The following is a 19,566-nucleotide window of genomic DNA, read 5'->3' on the forward strand; positions in this document are numbered from 1 at the left end:
CACCTGAGAATATTGCCCACGATTTTTTTTTTAAATGGCGTCTGTTTACAAGAGCCCTGAGGAAGCTACTGTGAACCCCGTGTAGCCGTGGGCCATTTGAATCGGGCCTGGCACCCTATGGCGTATATGTACGCCATGCGCACAGTGGGACATGTTACTCAGGGCGTATATATATGCCATGCGCAGTTTAAGGGTTAACCCAGTTTGTTTGAAGAGAGACGTAAATATTGTTTCATCAAGGTACGTCTCACTATGCAGTTTATAAACCTTGTGTACTTGTCTGCGGTTATCTTATCTTATCTTGAGATGATTTCGGGGCTTTGGTATCCCCGCGGCCCGGTCCTCGACCAGGCCTCCACCCCCAGGAAGCAGCCCATGACAGCTGACTAACATCCAGGTACCTATTGTACTGCTAGGTAACAGGGGCATAGGGTGAAAGAAACTCTGCCCATTGTTTCTCGCCGGCGCCCGGGATCAAACCCGTGTCCACAGGATCACAAGTCCAGTGTGCTGTCCGCTCGGCCGACCGGCTCCCTACGGGCAAGGACGGGTAAGGACGGGCAAGAGACACTCCTGTACCCTCTCAAGAAAATATATCTGGAAGAGCATTAGAGGAAGTAAAACAGGAGAGAGATCTGTGACATAATCACTGATGTTCTTTAACCCTTAGACGGCGACTATAGAGAATTGGTCATATCCGCCTATGCACAAAAAATAAAAAAACTTCCAACAATTAATTTTTCATTATAGAATTATTAATTTGTATGCAGAATGTAAGAAAAATATGAAAATATGTGAATATTTATCCTTTCACTGGGGTGAAGGCATTCTGCAAGGCTACGTCTGGTACTTGTAATTGCCTCGTGCCCGACTATGCTGACGCTTCCTGTTTTATCCTCCGATATTTCACCGATTGTTTTATCACATTTTTCTTTATATGCCCAGAGTGCTTTTATACCAATATTTTGCATCATACATGTAAAACCCAGATAATAATGGTTTAAATCATCTTATGACGATGACTGCATTCCCCTAGTAACATTCATAACAATAACCACATTTGTACCACGAAAAGCTAGCTGCATTTTGTCATGGGTCAACGTAAACTCCATTACATCCACATAGACCTATTATATCCATATTTGCATTATACATGTAAAACTCAGCCAATAATTTTGTAAATCTTCATAAGATGATAACGCATTACCCTGTGAATCATCAACTGACGATAACCGCTGTCTAAGGGTTAAACACACAAAGCAATGAAAATATATTGAACATGTGATGAGGTCGAATCATCACCCCTGAACTCCTGAGGCATGCGCATACACATCAATAAACTGGAAAAGATGCAAAGGCGTGCCAGTAAGTGGTTCCCAGAACTGAAGGACAAGAGCTATAAGGAGAGGTTAGAGGCATTAAATATGCCGACACAGAAGATAGAAGGAAAAGAGGCGATATGATCACTACATACAAAATATTGATAAAATTGATAGGGAAAAATGCCTGAGACCTGGAACTTTAAGAACAAGAGGTCATAGATTTAAACTAACTAAACAAAGATGTTGAAGAAATATACGAAAATTCCTTTTATCAAACAGTGGTAGACGGTTGGAACAAGTTGAGAGGTGGTGGTCGAGGCCAAAACTGTCAGTAGTTTCAAAGCGTTATACAACAAAGAGTACTGGGAAGACGGGACACCACGAGCGTAGTTCTCATCCTGTAACTACACTTAGGTAATTACACACACACACACACACACACACCTGACTGAGCCATGATAAGGTAGTACATGGGCCTGGGAAGTACTGGGAGCGTGTTTAATCCCAATTTATGGCCTCAATATTTTCTCGTAGATTCCTCAGATTCTTGTGATTTGTGCACATAAAGTAATGTTGAGGAATAAAGGAAACGTTTATTGCATACTACAAATGCCAGAAACTGAAACTTGCCTCTTCACAAAACTAGTTAAAATGTACCAAGAATATCCTGTGGAATTCAGGTTACTGTACCAAATGGCATAAAAAATGAGGAATGATGAATAAGTTCAAAGAATATTACAGCAACTATACTTATGCCAAAATAGAATGGTTCACTACTAGTCATTACGCTATTATTAAAAGTATACATAGAAAAAATCCCCACAATACAGATACCTTTATGGACCATCAGGTCTCCCGTGATCTGTGAAACCTTTGGAATATAGTTAAAATAGCTAAATATACTGTAAATTATCAAGATACCTCAGTAGTGAGAAGCATTTTTGCTGAAGAGTCCTTTACAGTAGGTGTGACAGATTGTGTTTCATATATGACATCCGTAGGTCTTGTAGGGGAGACCATGATGAGGGAGGGTGAAGTGGGTGCTACAGGGAAGACTGGTGAGCACGATGAGACCGGTGACAGAGCAGAATCAACAGAGACCGTTGTCACTGTGGAATTTGACCTCTCGACTCTTCGATGGGACTGAGCGTCGTCGTCACCGCCAGAGTACATGTCAGCAAGAATACCACTTTCTGAAAATTAACATTAATAATAGTACATGAAATGAAGTCATACTATATATATGAAAGGAAAATGATCTTTCAGCCATTTCATGACCTAATCAGGGTCTAAGATGGACCAAAAACATTATCACTTTCACTTCATTTCCTAAGTGTGGAATGAGTTACTATAATACTGTGTAGATTATATAATAATTGACATGAGCATTCTTGTTCTTTTCTTTTCCTGACAAAGGAGTATTGTGTTTACATGAGTAGGACTCCTTCTGAAGATGTATTAATATACGAAAGTACTTAAGGAAATTCCTGTTTCATTTTTCCTCCGTGGTCTGACATTGTCACATTTTTAAATCACGTGTTTATTTTCGTGATATACACACATGAGTAGGAAGATAATAGAGTCCTGATCTGACTGGACCACGGAGAAACAAACATCCAGATGCAGGTTGGTACAGTTATGGTAGCTCATAACCATTTCTAGAGATAGTCTATAGTACCAAGTTATTTATTCCCTCTAATGCGGAAAATCCACAAAGAAACAGGAAAGGATAATGAACGTTTCGGCTTTTTCACCCATTGTCAACACCAGTGAGTCTGGTGTTGACAATGGCCGAAACAGCCAAAACGTCCATCTTCCTTTCCTATTTCTTTGTGGATTTTCCACATACAAATGATCGGTGTTTCGTGATTGTCAATTGCATTCCCTCTAATGATCGACTAGAGGTAAATACATAAAAAAAAAATTTTTTGATACTGTACTTGCTTCTGGCATTTACCCGAGTTAAATGGGGAGGGGCAGAGAGTTGAGATATTGAGAGAGGATGGGGAAAGAGCCAGGTACATGCGGGTACCCCATCTAGTTATCATAATACAGTGTATATATACTGTAACCATTATACAGTATTTGTGTCACAAAATTACCTGCAGAACATTGGCTGGTACGTGTCACTGAACGATGAAGGGGTCGCGGGGAGTTCCCTGCTTCAAAACCCAGGTTAAGCGCTCCAACATAAGTTGGACAAACAGTTGACGAATGTGACGAAGATGCCGACGAGGCTGATGAGGATGCCGACGAGGAACTAACAGAAATTATAGAGTGAGGTCTTTTCCCCACTCCACCGTTCAAGTCACCAATAGCGGATGTTGAACCAGTTCGAAGACGAGGTGCTGCAAGCAAATAGAAACACCAAATATTTGCCTTGAAAAAATAAATGTACTGTATAGTAGTCATAAAATACATTTTCAATTACCAAAGAAATATGGTAAGTGGTTTTGTGATACTGTACATAAAAAAAATAAAAAATAGTGTAAACAAATTTATTTAGTAAAATGATATTCAAACAAACCTTTATTTAGCTGGTTAATGCTAATGGATCTGTCACTGATCTGATCTTCACTTGGCCGTATATCCAGACATGGCTTGTTACCTATACCCATAGATGACATCTCGTGCAGTCTCATAGTTCTGTTACGAAGTGCTTGGCGCCACAGTAATTTGGATATTTCCTCTGTCCACGCCTCTTTCATCTCTGCACTGGGAGCTTGGAAAAGATAAGTGTCCGATGGCTTTCGCTTGCGGAACCAAATTTCAAATTTAGTAGTGCTAACGCTAACTTGTTCTGTCAAACCAATGTCGGTCATTTTCATGCTATGCTTGTACTGAAATATATCTAGTGCCTGAAATGTGGAATAAAATAAATGATTAAAATTAGTAAACTTAATATGTCTACTGTAACATTTATCAGAAATAATATACTAACATTTCACCAAATTAACCAGTGATTCCCCAAGTACTGCACTCAATTATTCATACCTTCTTTTCTGGATCTCGTCTTGCCTTGCTGAAGAGGATTAAATCTTCAAATAAGAAAACATGTCTAACAGACTTCTTGGCTCTGCTTCCCTCCCACACCACAAACTCTCCTTGCCTCAACAATCTCCCTTGTTCCTTCAGGTTCACCTGCAATGCATCATAATGACGAATTATTAATTTGTTGGGATTTCAAACATTTGGAAATGACAAACAAAAAACTAGCATTGAATGTAATGAAACACCCTTTTCTAGGCGAGCCCCGGAGGCTCCCTGACACCCTCTCTACCTCCCCTAGGTCGGCGGTCTTCATCGTTCAAGAACTAGAGTGTTGGACTGCCGGCTCCCCCTCCCTCCTCCTCTTGGGGGACGGGGTTTAGTAGTAATGAGTGGTATTGCTAGTTGGATGACGTGTTGCTTGTTTGTATTCTTTTTGGGGGAATTATTTTGCTATATTCGAACGTAGGTCACAACCTTCACCAGATTGTGGTCCGTTTCGTTTCACCTATCTTTCCGGCTGCCCTTCCCAGGTGATGGCCATTATGACATACTTTAAATGTAAAGTGATCATAGAGCCATTGCTCCCTGTGCCTCTCTGACAGGACGAGATTCTGGCGTGTGCTTCCCGGTAGGCATAAGGACTCCAGTGCCTGACGACCCAAAACTAACGTACCACACATCAGTTCAGATAGCTTCAGGAAGCCGACCAGGCTCCAAATAGAAAAGATTAAGATGAGCTAATTCTGCTCATATAAACTTATTTAATATCACCCCAGGCAAATCTGGCCAAATGATGTTGATAAAACAACGAATCAACAATAAAAATATTGATCCAATGTCAATTTAATATTACTCGAACATGTCTGACCCAAAAAGGATATCAAGGGGAAAAATAAATTACGATTAAAGAAAACTACAAACAATATTATGTAACAGTGCGTACATCACAATCCCTCAAGGAATCCATGGCAAGGAGATCATTGCCGTGACGCAGTTGAAATTGCACCATCTCTTGAGCACCCTGGATTTCATCATAATTCTCCTCTCCACGACCACATTCCTTCAGTAACTGTAGGATACAAGAACAAAATTTCATTAGCGTCATGAGACTTTGTAAGGCACAATGTATTGGTTAATATTGAACAATTAATTGGCTAATACTGCACAATGTACAGGTTAATACTGCACAATGTACAGGTTAATACTGCACAATATATTGATTAATACTGCACAATGTACAGGTTAATACTGTACAATGTATTTGTTAATATTGCACAATGTATTAATTAATACTGCACAATGTATAGGTTAATATTGCACAATGTATAGGTTAATTAATACTGCACAATGTATTAGGTAAATTGCAAACTAGTATATTGTTTTCTATTTTTTCTAGTTTTTTGCTATGAAAATATAAAACAAAATCCAATTAACTGCATAAAAAGCATTGGAAAATATTTACAAAATAATATAAACAATTAAAACATATATTCTTGAGGATTTGTGAAACACTATATTAAGCGGGAAAATTCAATTCTCAAAACACCAAGTTTTAGGTTTTTCACTTCAGTTTGTTAGTTTTCATCTGATTTAGATGAAATTAAAGATAATTTCTTAGAACCCACTACTGATTGGGCTTTACATTTCTGTTTGAGCATTTTTTTTTTTTAACTTTTTTATGAATGATATTTTGCAATAAAAATTCAAAACACTAAATTTTATGACACACAGAAATCGCAATAGCGTGATGCATCACGCAAGGCAACATCTGAGATCCTCTCGGACGTAGGTTCGAACCCTCGTCACGGCCCTTGTGGATTTGTTCATTTGACCAATTTTATGCTTTTTATTAGGAAACAAACTAGAAATTTCCTCAAACACAACTATAGAACTGTGTCGGGTTTTTCCAATGAAAAAGACATCAAAATGGATCTGCAGTACAATTTATAAATCTGAAGTAGATTTAAAAAATATATACATATAATATATATATATATATATTGTATATTGCATTAAATATTTTGTTTATTATTTATTTTATTTATATTTTGTTTGCTAAAACCTGCTTTTTAGTAACCATTCTTATGTTTTAAGGCTAACTTTCAGAGATATGTAACTCTGAAAACACTGTTGAGGAGTAAAGTTGACTCATCTCTTTAATACTGTACAATGTACAGTATTAGGTTACCTGGATTGTACCTGGATGGGGTTCTGGGGGTTCTTCTACTCCCCAAGCCCAGCCCGGGCCCCACACTTGATTAGGGTAATACAGTACTCTAAAATATATTTGGTTAATACTGTACAATGTATTAAGGTAATACTGTACAATGTATTACAGTAATACTGTACAATGTATTAAGGTAATTCGGTACAATATATTCAATTATTATTGTGCAATGTATTAGGTTAATACTGAACAATGTACAGTATTAGGTAAATATAATTTTGTTGTGATTTTTTACACAAAATTTGTATTTCTAAATTACATCAAAGGTAAATGTTAAATTCTAAGTGAGTATGTGGGTTAAAAAAAAATAAAGATGAAATATCTGTTATTATAATTTTCTTGTTAATACACAATCTCCTTGGTTAATGTAGTCATTTGTTGATATAAAACCTTGCTACAATATATCTTTTCATCATACCTGATGTGTTAGATTAAGGACCTGCCCGAAACGCTATTCGTGTTAGTGGCTTTGCATGAATGTAAAAATACCAATCTTAATCTCACAACCCATTGTACCTTCTTGCAAATAAATTATTATAATTATTATTATTATTATTATTATTATTATGTTGCCTTAGCTAATGGGCCAACCAGCGTCATATTTGCTCTGTTGCAGCTTCCGTCACCTCTACTGCTATTCATATTTTTGAGGCAAATATTTGTTGCAATTTTACACTAATTTAATTTCCTTCAGAATCTAATGAGAGGTGTTTATATTTATGCTGGTTAAGAATGTGGGATCCAAAGACGTGTCAATCTCTATAATTAGAATTGTTCATATGATCCGCTCTGATATTCTTACCTTGCCTCCAACATTCTGATTCAGTCACTAAGCTGAAGCTTCTATCACTGGTGCAGCTTTTTTGCCATTTTGGAATTTAATTTTATGATTTTTATTCAAAAATTATATTTTCTTCTAAATCTCATTCTAAATTTCTTCAAAGGTACTTTCTGAATGTTGATTTTAAAGTGAAAATAAGAGTAACATTCTCAGAATAGAAAATACTGAATAAACACACTCAGATGAGACATAAATGACTTACCTGTTTAAGAATAAGAGCATATTTCCCCATGCGCTGTACAGGTTTCAACAAGTACGAAGCAAGGTCCATTCGGTCCTCCAACTCTAGCTGCTTTTTCCGAAAGAATGCTGATCCATATTCAGACATTAAAGAATCTGATTTTGGTTTGTTCTTGTTGTAGAGCGCATACAAGTAAAACTGACTTTCCTGAAATACAATGATAAATACAATACAAGTACAATACTGGTATTTAATGCAGAGAATAAGACCCAATAACACCGGTGAAACAAATAACCATAAACAAAATTGTGACAAGAAATAAAAGTGATGACATCTTGGCCTATCTTGGACCCTTACCACCCAGCCACTTTGACTGGACGGTAGAGCGACGGTCTCGCTTCATGCAGGTAGGTGTTTAATCCCCAACCGTCCAAGTAGTTGGGCACCATTCCTTCTTCCCCGTCCCCATCCCAAATCCTTATCCTGACCCCTTTCAAGTGCTATAAAGTCGTAATGGCTTGGTGCTTTCCACTTGATAATTAAAACATTGGACCCTTACCATGCATGACAAAGGGTATTCTCATCTTACCAAAGAATAATCTCGGTAAGTCTAAGACAATGTAAGGATGACTGATGAACTAAGTTAAGGAAGGTAAGAGATACCCTGATCATGATCTACACACCATTCAAGTCATGGAACTGAAAAATCTATTATATTGTACTTTGTAAAGTACCATGATGAGAGGCATGCATACACACACATGATTAGGCACCTTGAATTAGATGGTCAGTACAATTAACTAGGAATGAAAACACGCTGGACTTCATATTCACGAACAAGGATGAACTAATCAGAGACATTACCATCTCAGGTACTACATACAGAGCCCACAAGCTCATTGAAGTATAAAATAACATTAATAATGGTAGTAGGTCTAAGAGAAGGGTTATTCAATCAATTTAATTTCAACAATAAGAGGATCAACTGGGAAAAATTAAATGTAGACCTTGCAAACATTCAATGGGAGATGGTTTTAAGCAACAAAACTCTCACAGAGGAAATAGCTGAACTGACAGCTGAAGCTTACAAGGTGTGCTTGTAGCACGTGCCTGTGAGGAGGGTCAGAAAGAGGACCACTCTAGAAAGAGAACACAAACGACTGTACAGGAGGACAAAAATCACCAAAATACTTAAACAGACACGACTAACACAAGCAAGGAAAACAGTGTAACTCTAAACAGGGAGATTGAAGAAATAGAGCAGATGCTGAAGCGCTCATGGGAGTTTGAGGTAATGGAATTGGAACAGAAAACTATACAAGAGATAAAGATGAATACAAAATATTTTTTTACATATGCAAAATCAAAATCAAAGACCTCTAACAGTATTGGACCTTTACTTACAACTGAAGGTACGTACACAGAGGACAACAGAGAAATTAGTGAAATTCTAAAAGGCCAGTATGAGGCTGTGTTTAGCACCCCAATAAACATGAAAGTTGAGGATCCAGACAGCTTCTTTATGAATGACATCCAAGCTCCAGATAATATAATGGATATGAACGCAAACTCAGAGGACTTTGAAAGAGAAATTGACAACATGCCCATGAACTCAGCTCCTGGTCCCTGATTCATGGAATTTAATATTCATCAAGAAATGTAAAGTACCAGTAGCGCGAGCACTTAGCATAATATGGAGAAAGAGCCTGAATACAGGGAAGATTCCAGCAGCACTTAAATCAAAAGATATAGCTCCTTTGCATAAGGGAAGTAGTAAAGCTTTGGCAAAAAATTATAGACCAGTTGCAATAACATTACACAATATAAGTTTTTGAAAGAGTGATTAGGAATCAAATTTCCAGCTTTATGGACAATAATGAGCTACACAACCCAGGACAACATGGATTTAGAGTGGGAAGATCCTGTCTGTCACAGTTACTCAACCACTATGACAAAATCACAGAAGCCTTAGAGGAAAAGCAAAATGCAAATGTTGTATACACAGATTTTACAAACGCATTCGACAAATGTGACCATGGGGTGATAGCCCATAAAATGAGATCAATACGAATAATGGGGTAAAGTGGGGCATTAGATTTTCAGCTTTCTTTCAAACAGAATGCAGAGAGTGACAGTCAATCAAATAAGATCAAGCCTAAGTGCAGTGAAAAGCTCTGTACCCCAGGGCACAGTCCTTGCACCACTGCTATTTCTCATTGTGATTTACCCAAGATTCTTATCTCCGATATAGACAAAAATACAAGTCACATCTTTGTGTCATCCTTGCAGATGATACAAAACTCAGCATGAAAAGTGCCACTGTAGAAGACACTGAAAAACTACAGGCAGATATAAATAAAGTATTCGATTGGGCAACTGAAAATAACATGCTTAATGGCAATACATTCCAGGTACTGTACTGAGGTATGGTGTAAATGAGGAACTTAAACAAAACAAAGGGTTCAGGACACAATCAGGCCTACTCATATAAGGAAAGCAACATGTTAAAGATCTGGGAATTATGATGTCTGAAGACCTGACATTTAGTGAACATAATTGGAAAAATATTGCAGTGGCCAGGGAAAATGATAGGATAGATTATGAGAACTTTCAAATCCAGGTACCCCACAGGAATGCTAACACTATCTAAATCACTCTTGCAGTCCCTTCTTGAGAATTGCTTGGTACTCACTTCCCCTTTCAGAGCACAAGAGATTTCTGAATTAGAAGGAATACAGAGAACTTATACGGCATGCATAGAAACTATAACATATCTGAATTATTGGGACTGTCTCAAAGCTTTCAAAATGTACTCTCTAGAAAGGAGAAGAGAAAGGTATCAAATAATATATACAGTAATGTGTACATGGAAGATACTGGAGGGCTAGGTCCCAAATTTGTACGGTAGAATAACAACATACTGGAACAAAAGATATGGAAGAAAATTCAGAATATAACCACTGAGGAGTAGAGGTGCCATAGGCACAATCAGAGAGCACTGTCTGAACATCAGAGGTTCACAGCTGTTCAACACCCTCCAAGCAAGCATTAGAAATATTGCCAGAACAAAAGTGGAGGTATTCAAGAGGCACTTGGACAGGTTCTTGCAAGAAGTGCCGGGCCAACCAGGCTGTAGTGGATATATAGGCCTGCAGTCTGCTACAGCCTTGAGTTGTAACATGGAATGTTACAGTTCAATATAGACAAAAATATATATTGAAGCCTTGGCTCACTGTGGTGAGCTTCGGCTCACCACAGTGGGTCCCCCCACGATGGCTCCCCGTTCCTGCTCAGGGAGCCACCATAGAAAATTGTTAATGAAGGAAATTTGTGTTAATCTCAACAATGTAGTAATGTTCTGCATAAACAAATACCTAAAGAAAAGAAAGAAAAAATAAGCAAATATTTAGACATTATCTATATTTACTTATCTAAGAGGGATGTACCTACATATCTCAGGAATATTGAGCCCACTGCGAAAGGTCGCATCTCACAGGCTTCAAGGGCTCGTAGGAAGTAACCAGAATGAAATTCATAGATTTTCTCAATATTGCCGAAGACAACATTACGCTGGCCCCTGAGAGCTTGAGGTATATCTTCTCTCATCAGCTCCGGAATGTAATTCTGGAGATAAAAAATAAAAGTCTTTTAAGAACACCAGCCTAAATCTGACTACAGTATTGACATATTTTATGAGCTAAAATAATTCATTTACTTTTATGGCATTACTATTTTCCAAGGCTACAGTACTATTACTTACCTCAATAATATATTCAAGTGAATTAACATAATCCCTTTCTGTCTGAATCAGTTCCCTCATGGTCAGCAAAAGAGTTCTAAAGAAAGAAAAAAAAAATTTAATAAACATTTTAATATTTCATAAAAAGTATTATTTTAATATAAATAAAATACACAATTCTTAGTTTCAAAGATTTGTATGTGCAAATTGATGACATGCCACTATGACGGCATCATGACAATGACGTGTGTGTATAAATCCCATTTGTGGTGACAGGAAGCCTATACTGTATTCATGTTTATCGAGGTTCCCCCCCCCCACCCCGGGCCCAACTACTGTCCATTCCCAGGATGCCACCCACAACAGTTGCCTAACTCCTGGGTAAACTATTTTACTGCTAGGTGAACCACGTTATCAGGTGGAAGGAAAAATGTCCAGCCATTTCTGTTCCGACCTGAGATTTGCCCGGGACTCCGGGCAAATGAATGTGAGCCGAGGATGTAGATCACTGTGCGGGACCCTATGTCAGATGGGACCATATCATACAGGACCCTATGTCAGATGGGACCCATATCATACGGGACCCTATGTCAGATGTGAAGTTCAGGAAAAGTATTATGGTAAGTGACAATTCTTGGAGATAAAAGCATTCCACAATGAAAGCAATCAAGTATATCAACAGTCTGAAAGTGAAATGGCATACAATATTTTAAAATAACATCTATTTACTACAGTATCATAATTCCTGTTGTCAGGGAGAGGCTTATTGAGGTCTCCCTAGGCCAGGTATACACTTTCCCCAGGATGCAATCCACAACAGTTTCATGAGAGGAACATTTCATGAGTTTCATGAGAGGAAAAGAAACATGGCCAACCGTTTCTATCATGCTGAGGAAACTGAGGAGGAGACCTGGGTTCGAGGAATCGAACCCAGGTCCTTCAGTTGTGAGTCAAAAACATACATGCCACCTATACAACAAAGCAAACAAAAGCACAGTTGACATATAATGGATGACTTACTTGCTCTTTTTAACTTCTTCTTGTGACAAGTCATCCATGTTGATTGACAGGTTGAGTTGCGAGCCACGGATCAGTAAATGAGAATTGACAGCAGAGGATGGAGGTATACTCTTGTGGCTTGTGGGTGAAAGGGGTACTCCATCATCCATCCTGTGGGATTAACAGTGGTAAAAGCTGTCGTTAAAATGTGCAGGTTTTTGAGTTTGGTGAGGTTAATTTCATTGAACCAACCTTAATATCATTCATTTAAATGTTGCAATGCATAAACTATACATCAAATGAAGTAACCTTGGGGCAAGTGGTGTAGGAAGCACCTGGGTACATACTGGCTTGGACACGGTTCTAAACTCTGGAACAAATTACCGGGTGACATAATTTACCTGAGGGCCACTAATACACTAGAGGCCTCGACGAAGACAGGAAGCCAGAGGTTTATCAATGGTTCCCCTATCTACCGTAAATGTACGATGCGACCACACAAGCGATAGAAATAAACCCGCCGTGTATCCACGTGCAGTGGGCATGAAAGTGTTATAACTCTGTGGGTGAAAAAGCATCTTCTGTTTTCAATCCCACATTGTGGCTTGTTGAGCTTGAAACCGTTGTTCCTTGTCTGTGTTACATCTGACCTTTTGAAGACGTCTGGATCAACATTCTTCAAATTATTCGGTACCCACACAGTATTTTAAAATTTGGATGAAATCAGCCCATGCCTGGTTTGCAGTGTTGTTAGCCCTGTGGCCCTTAACGGTTTCTGGCATGAGAGTTGACTTAGTTCTGGAATAATTATTGATGCCCAGTGTTAAACTTTCTCCAATGTAGCTGTGTCTTTCTCGGTGTCAATGCCGCTCAAACCCTTGGAATAATCAAGCATACCTTTCACTTTAAGGAAAAGAAGGTAGTGATTCAACTGAATAAATCTCTGGTGCATCCCGAATTGGATTATTGTATCCAAGCATGGAGACCACATCATCAGTAGGATATAGGTGCTTTGGAGAAAGTTCAACACCGGGCAACAAAAATCATTCCTGAACTAAGTCAACTCTCATGCCAGAAACGGTTGAGGGCCACAGGGCTAACAACACTGCAAACCAATAATATCACATCAGGAGACCAGAAGGCATCGTAGGATGTACAGAATACCCCCATTAAAGAGCAGAGGTGCAATAAGTGCTCTGAGAGAGAACGCTATCAACATCAGAGGCCCAAGACTGTTCAACCATGCTTCCACTACACATAAGGGCCATAACTGGCCGACCCCTCACAGTGTTCAAGGTAGAGCTTGATAAACACCTCCAAAGGATACCTGATCAACCTGGCTGTGATTCTTATGTCAGGCTGTGAGCAGCTACATCCGCAGAAATGAAAGCAGGTATCCAACAGCCTGGTTGACAAGATGACCAACCAAGAGGCCTGGTCACAGACCGGGCCGCGGGGACGTTGATCCCCGATATCAGCACAAGGCAACCCGCAAGCCAAGGTCATTGTGGTTTTATAATCTTCTCCAGAGGTTCCACTTAGTTATCAAAACTCTACCTGTCTCATCCATCTAGTTCCCTTTCTTTCCTTTCTCCCCTTTGACACATATCTTTAAACAAGTTCAGTGATGACCTTGAAATTTTCCCCATGATGCTTCCATGTCACAGTCACCTATCACTAAACTGTTTCAAGATTAGGTTTGACATGTGAAAGAGGAGGATAATGGATATAAATAGGAGCTGCTTCGTATGGACCAACAGGCCTTCTGCACTCTCCTATATTCTTATGGAGGCGATGAGTCACAATCACGTGGCTGAAGTATGTTGACCAGACCACACACTAGAAAATGAAGGGACGACGACGTTTCGGTCCATCCTGGACCATTCTCAAGTGGATTGTGTCCTATATTCTATAGTCCTATATTCTTATGTACTGTACTGTATTTTTTAATAAATCTATGTGGTGAAAATAAGCCCCTAATAAACAAGTAATCAACTCCTACGTCACACTCACTCACTCTTATCTTGGTTCACCTCATGTTATCTCAGTCAGAGTCAGGAAGCCTGTTAGACTTATCCAGGTCTTGCTAGGTCAACTACTGTCCTCTAAGATGAAGCCTACAACAGTTGTCTAATTGTTTCCTGGAACATTTTCCTGAATTAATTTACTTGAAATTCACAAAACATCTGTTTTTGTAAAGGTTATTGATATTTTCTGAACTCTTACTATAATTTGGTAATTATTGATTATTTCAAATGATGAAATACAAGCAAGTAAGGACGCTTTGTGTGTAGTCAAAGATTTTTTAATTCAGTTGAAGCTTACCATTTTATGAGCAGTTGAAGCTTTATCTTTTAAACACATTAAAAACAAAGTAAATGCATGCAAAAGACTCACCCAGTATTGTCATCGGTGTGTCCTTTGGGTATGAGACCATACTGCCAAGTATTGGCTCTCTTCATGAATTTTTTGTTTATGCTGACAGGTCCAGAACTCTCGCTGGAGGAGCAGGAACTGCTTCCACACCTGCCACTGGACCCAGATGACGAGGTTGTGGTCCCTGAAGGTGAAGTTAATTTAGTATTGCCTGGGGTTGACGGCTGCTCGAGGTCTTCAGCACTCTCGCGAACCTCCTTAATGCCACCCAGGCTAGTACGAGGCTCCAGCGGGGTCTTGGCAGGTGCTGGAGGTGGCGGTGGGTCCAAGAACACCGAGTCGTCGTCCGTGTCGAGTGATGGACACCGTGACAGAGAGTCGCGAGGACGTGACCCCAACGATGACACAGATCTTCGTCGACCTGACACATTGAGAGGTGAGCACGCCAGCCAGGCTAAGGGCGACATCTCCTCTCCTCCTCCTCCTCCTCCAAACACCTCGCCCAAGTCCACGAAGCTCTGGCAATCGAATTCCATCTGTCGCTTGGCTTTATAAAGTGCTGCTTGCCGGTTACGAAGAAGTTCATTTGTTTCTTGACATCGAACCTGAGCCATCTGCAAAATTAATTAAATTTAAAAACTACTGCTGTATTTCAAATACGCTTAAGAATTCAAAACGAAAATAAATAAACAAAAAACAAAATATCTTTCAACATAGTTTTGAAGATAAGAAAGCTTTAACACAAAGTCTTCAAATAATAATTCCTGTTGTTGGAGACAAAATTGGACTGTGAAAACTAGTATTTTAATTACCTGGGAAAAATAAAAAATGGCATTAAAAAATTTTTTTGACGTACTCTATTTAATTTGCGTTATCTTTAGGTCCGTGTTTAAATCATAATGTTTCAGTGTCGGGGATATGAAACATGAAGTTAAGTCTTATGGAGGTACCCCTAGGACCCTCCCCCAGGACCCTTCCCAGGACCTTCCCCAGGACCCTCACCCCAGGATCCTCCCCAGGACCCTACCCCAGGACCCCTCCCCAGGACCCTCTCCAGGACCCTCCCCAGGACCTTCCCCAGGACCCTCCCCCAGGATCCTCCCCAGGACCCTACCCAGGACCCTCCCAAGGACCCTCCCCCAGGACCCTCCCCCAGGGCTTTAGTGTCCCCGCGGCCCGGTCCTCCACCAGGCCTCCACCCCCAGGAAGCAGCCCGTGATAGCTGACTAACACCCAGGTACCTATTTTACTGCTAGGTAACAGGGGCATAGGGTGAAAGAAACTCTGCCCATTGTTTCTCGCCGGCGCCTGGGATCGAACCCAGGACCACAGGATCACAAGTCCAGCGTGCTGTCCGCTCGGCCGACCGGCTCCAGACCAGACCAACTCCCTGGTTCATATTTTACTGCAAGGTTCACAAAGGCATCAGGTGGGAGGAAACATGCCCAACCATCTCTGTCCTGCCCTGGAATTGAACCCGGGTCATTTGGCTGTACAGCGAGGACGTTAACCATGTACCTGGATTTTACCTGGATGGGGTTCTGAGAGTTCTTCTACTGCCTAAGTCTGGCCCGAGGCCAGGCTTGACTTGTGAGAGTTTGGTCCACCAGGCTGTTGCTTGGAGCGGCCCGCAGGCCCAAGTGGTAGAGTTAAGTGAGGAGGGCATGACCAGGAGCTCACCTTACACTGCTGGAGGAGTGTGTGATTGTTGAGTCGTGTAGCGAGGGTGGTCATGGCGGTGAAGGTGTCGTCAGGTATGGGTGGGTGCTGCTCCAGGTATGCTGTGAGGGTGCGGCCTGCAGCACCCACCTGCTCGGGGGACGCCAGGCCCTCGCCCTTCACGCGACCCACCACCTTCATCGCCTCCAGCGCCCACTCATACGCCTGACAATATACAGAAAGCAGAAAATTTTAGTCCTGTAGATTTTAAAAATTTAATAAACTGTGAACAACATTTAAATGATTCTCTTATGTTCTTACATATAGTTATTAGTACTAGCCAAGAGGTGACATAACTGAGGTATACAAACCAATAGCACACAAAACAATGGGTATAAATTGGGTAGGTTTAACTACAGAAAAGACCTGGATAAAGGATGAAATGTAAATTGGGTGGTTAATTTATGGAACAAATTACCGGGTTACATTATAGACGAAGCTCACTGGAGTGTTTCAAGTGTAGGATGGACACACATAAATGAGTTAGGCTGGGTATAAGTAGGTGCAGCCTTGTATGGGCCAATATGCTTTATGCAGTGTCCGTTGTTCTCATCTTCAAACTTAATATTTATGCATATTTTAATACATTCACCAATACATAGTTTAGCAATTATGAACACGAAGCAAATGATAACATTTGACAAACACACATTCATCAACTTCATCGAGGAAGTGTATTACGTGTATACTGTATAAATACAACATCAGGTGTATAACTCCATCTGGCTGCCCAACATACATCTTTACCAAATATTGGCCTTTACAGTTACCGTCCCGGTGGACACAGCGGTTCACCATCCCGGTGGACACAGCGGTTCACCGTCACGGTGGACACAGCGGTTCACCGTCACGGTGGACACAGCGGTTCACCGTCACGGTGGACACAGAGGTTCACCGTCACGGTGGACACAGAGGTTCACCGTCCCGGTGGACACAGCGGTTCACCGTCCCGGTGGACACAGAGGTTCACCGTCCCGGTGGACACAGCGGTTCACCGTCCCGGTGGACACAGCGGCTCACCGTCACGGTGGACACAGAGGCTCACCGTCCCGGTGGACACAGAGGCTCACCGTCCCGGTGGACACAGCGGTTCACCGTCCCGGTGGACACAGCGGTTCACCGTCCCGGTGGACACAGCGGTTCACCGTCCCGGTGGACACAGAGGTTCACCGTCCCGGTGGACACAGCGGTTCACCGTCCCGGTGGACACAGCGGCTCACCGTCACGGTGGACACAGAGGCTCACCGTCCCGGTGGACACAGAGGCTCACCGTCCCGGTGGACACAGCGGTTCACCGTCCCGGTGGACACAGCGGTTCACCGTCCCGGTGGACACAGCGGTTCACCGTCCCGGTGGACACAGCGGTTCACCGTCCCGGTGGACACAGCGGTTCACCGTCCCGGTGGACACAGCGGTTCACCGTCCCGGTGGACACAGCGGTTCACCGTCCCGGTGGACACGGCGGTTCACCGTCACGGTGGACACGGCGGTTTACCGTCACGGTGGACACGGCGGTTCACCGTCCCGGAGGACACGGCGGTTCACCGTCCCGGTGGACACAGCTGAGTGGACAGCGCTCAAGATTCGTAGTCCTAATGTTCCGGGTTCGATTCCCGGCGGAGGTGGAAACAAATGGGCAGAGTTTCTTTCACCCTGATGTTCCTGTTCACCTAGCAGTAAATAGGTACCTGGGAGTTAGACAGCTGCTACAGGCTGCTTCCCGAGGATGTGTAAAAAAAAGGAGGCCAGGTCAAGGACCGGGCCGCGGGGACGCTAAGCCCCAAAATCATCTCAAGATAACCTCAAGATAACAGAATTTAACCATACGATGTACTGTACTTTTCTAGTGCCTGGACGGAGGCAGAAAGCCGGTGGTTTGTCAAAGGATATTCCGGAAGACATTTTATTTGAAATTTTGGATGGGAGTAATGGCTTATGTTTTGGTGTGAAGGTTGCTTCATGCTACAGGTCTTAACTATGGCGTGAACAATAACAGGTTATCTGTTCTATATTGTGGCTTGTTGAGTCTGAAGCTGTGGCCCCTTGTGTGTATATTGTGGCCTGAAGCTGTGGCCACTTGTGTGTATATTGTGGCCTGAAGCTGTGGCCACTTGTGTGTATATTGTGGCCTGAAGCTGTGGCCCCTTGTGTGTGTATTGTGGCCTGAAGCTGTGGCCACTTGTGTGTGTATTGTGGCCTGAAGCTGTGGCCACTTGTGTGTATATTGTGGCCTGAAGCTGTGGCCACTTGTGTGTATATTGTGGCCTGAAGCTGTGGCCACGTGTGTGTATTGTGGCCTGAAGCTGTGGCCACTTGTGTGTATATTGTGGCCTGAAGCTGTTGCTCCTTGTGTGTGTATTGTGGCCTGAAGCTGTGGCCACTTGTGTGTATATTGTGGCCTGAAGCTGTTGCTCCTTGTGTGTGTATTGTGGCCTGAAGCTGTTGCTCCTTGTGTGTGTATTGTGGCCTGAAGCTGTGGCCCTTTGTGTGTATATTGTGGCCTGAAGCTGTGGCCACTTTGTGTATTGTGGCCTGAAGCTGTTGTCCCTTGTGTGTATATTGTGGCCTGAAGCTGTGGCCCCTTGTGTGTATATTGTGGCCTGAAGCTGTGGCCACTTTGTGTATTGTGGCCTGAAGCTGTTGTCCCTTGTGTGTGTATTGTGGCCTGAAGCTGTGGCCCCTTGTGTGTATATTGTGGCCTGAAGCTGTGGCCACTTGTGTGTATATTGTGGCCTGAAGCTGTGGCCCACAGTGTGTATATTGTGGCCTGAAGCTGTGACCACTTTGTGTATTGTGGCCTGAAGCTGTTGTCCCTTGTGTGTATATTGTGGCCAGAAGCTGTGGCCCCTTGTGTGTATATTGTGGCCTGAAGCTGTGGCCCCTTGTGTGTATATTGTGGCCTGAAGCTGTTGTCCCTTGTGTGTATATTGTGGCCTGAAGCTGTGGCCCCTTGTGTGTATATTGTGGCCTGAAGCTGTGGCCACTTGTGTGTATATTGTGGCCTGAAGCTGTGGCCCCTTGTGTGTATATTGTGGCCTGAAGCTGTGGCCCCTTGTGTGTATATTGTGGCCTGAAGCTGTGGCCACTTGTGTGTATATTGTGGCCTGAAGCTGTTGTCCCTTGTGTGTATATTGTGGCCTGAAGCTGTTGTCCCTTGTGTGTATATTGTGG

The 19,566-nt window shown here is 41.8% G+C and overlaps 1 protein-coding gene across 2 annotated transcripts in view; it reads right to left on the minus strand.

The window, feature by feature from the left end:
* LOC123760418 (uncharacterized) overlaps positions 1-19,566 on the minus strand; it is a 167,328-nt gene that overhangs the window by 9,272 nt on the left and 138,490 nt on the right. For both annotated transcript variants that reach the window (XM_069338421.1, XM_069338420.1), the window contains exons 3-13: positions 16,357-16,560; positions 14,698-15,290; positions 12,322-12,471; positions 11,323-11,398; positions 11,013-11,186; positions 7,584-7,769; positions 5,257-5,382; positions 4,317-4,463; positions 3,850-4,180; positions 3,425-3,670; positions 2,244-2,515 (exon numbers count right to left, since the gene is read on the minus strand). In XM_069338421.1, the coding sequence (XP_069194522.1) occupies positions 2,244-2,515; positions 3,425-3,670; positions 3,850-4,180; positions 4,317-4,463; positions 5,257-5,382; positions 7,584-7,769; positions 11,013-11,186; positions 11,323-11,398; positions 12,322-12,471; positions 14,698-15,290; positions 16,357-16,560 (2,505 nt within the window). The remainder of the gene's footprint in view (positions 1-2,243; positions 2,516-3,424; positions 3,671-3,849; positions 4,181-4,316; positions 4,464-5,256; positions 5,383-7,583; positions 7,770-11,012; positions 11,187-11,322; positions 11,399-12,321; positions 12,472-14,697; positions 15,291-16,356; positions 16,561-19,566) is intronic.

The sequence above is a fragment of the Procambarus clarkii genome, chromosome 39 (genome assembly GCF_040958095.1).
Source record: "Procambarus clarkii isolate CNS0578487 chromosome 39, FALCON_Pclarkii_2.0, whole genome shotgun sequence".
Lineage (NCBI taxonomy): Eukaryota > Metazoa > Arthropoda > Malacostraca > Decapoda > Cambaridae > Procambarus > Procambarus clarkii.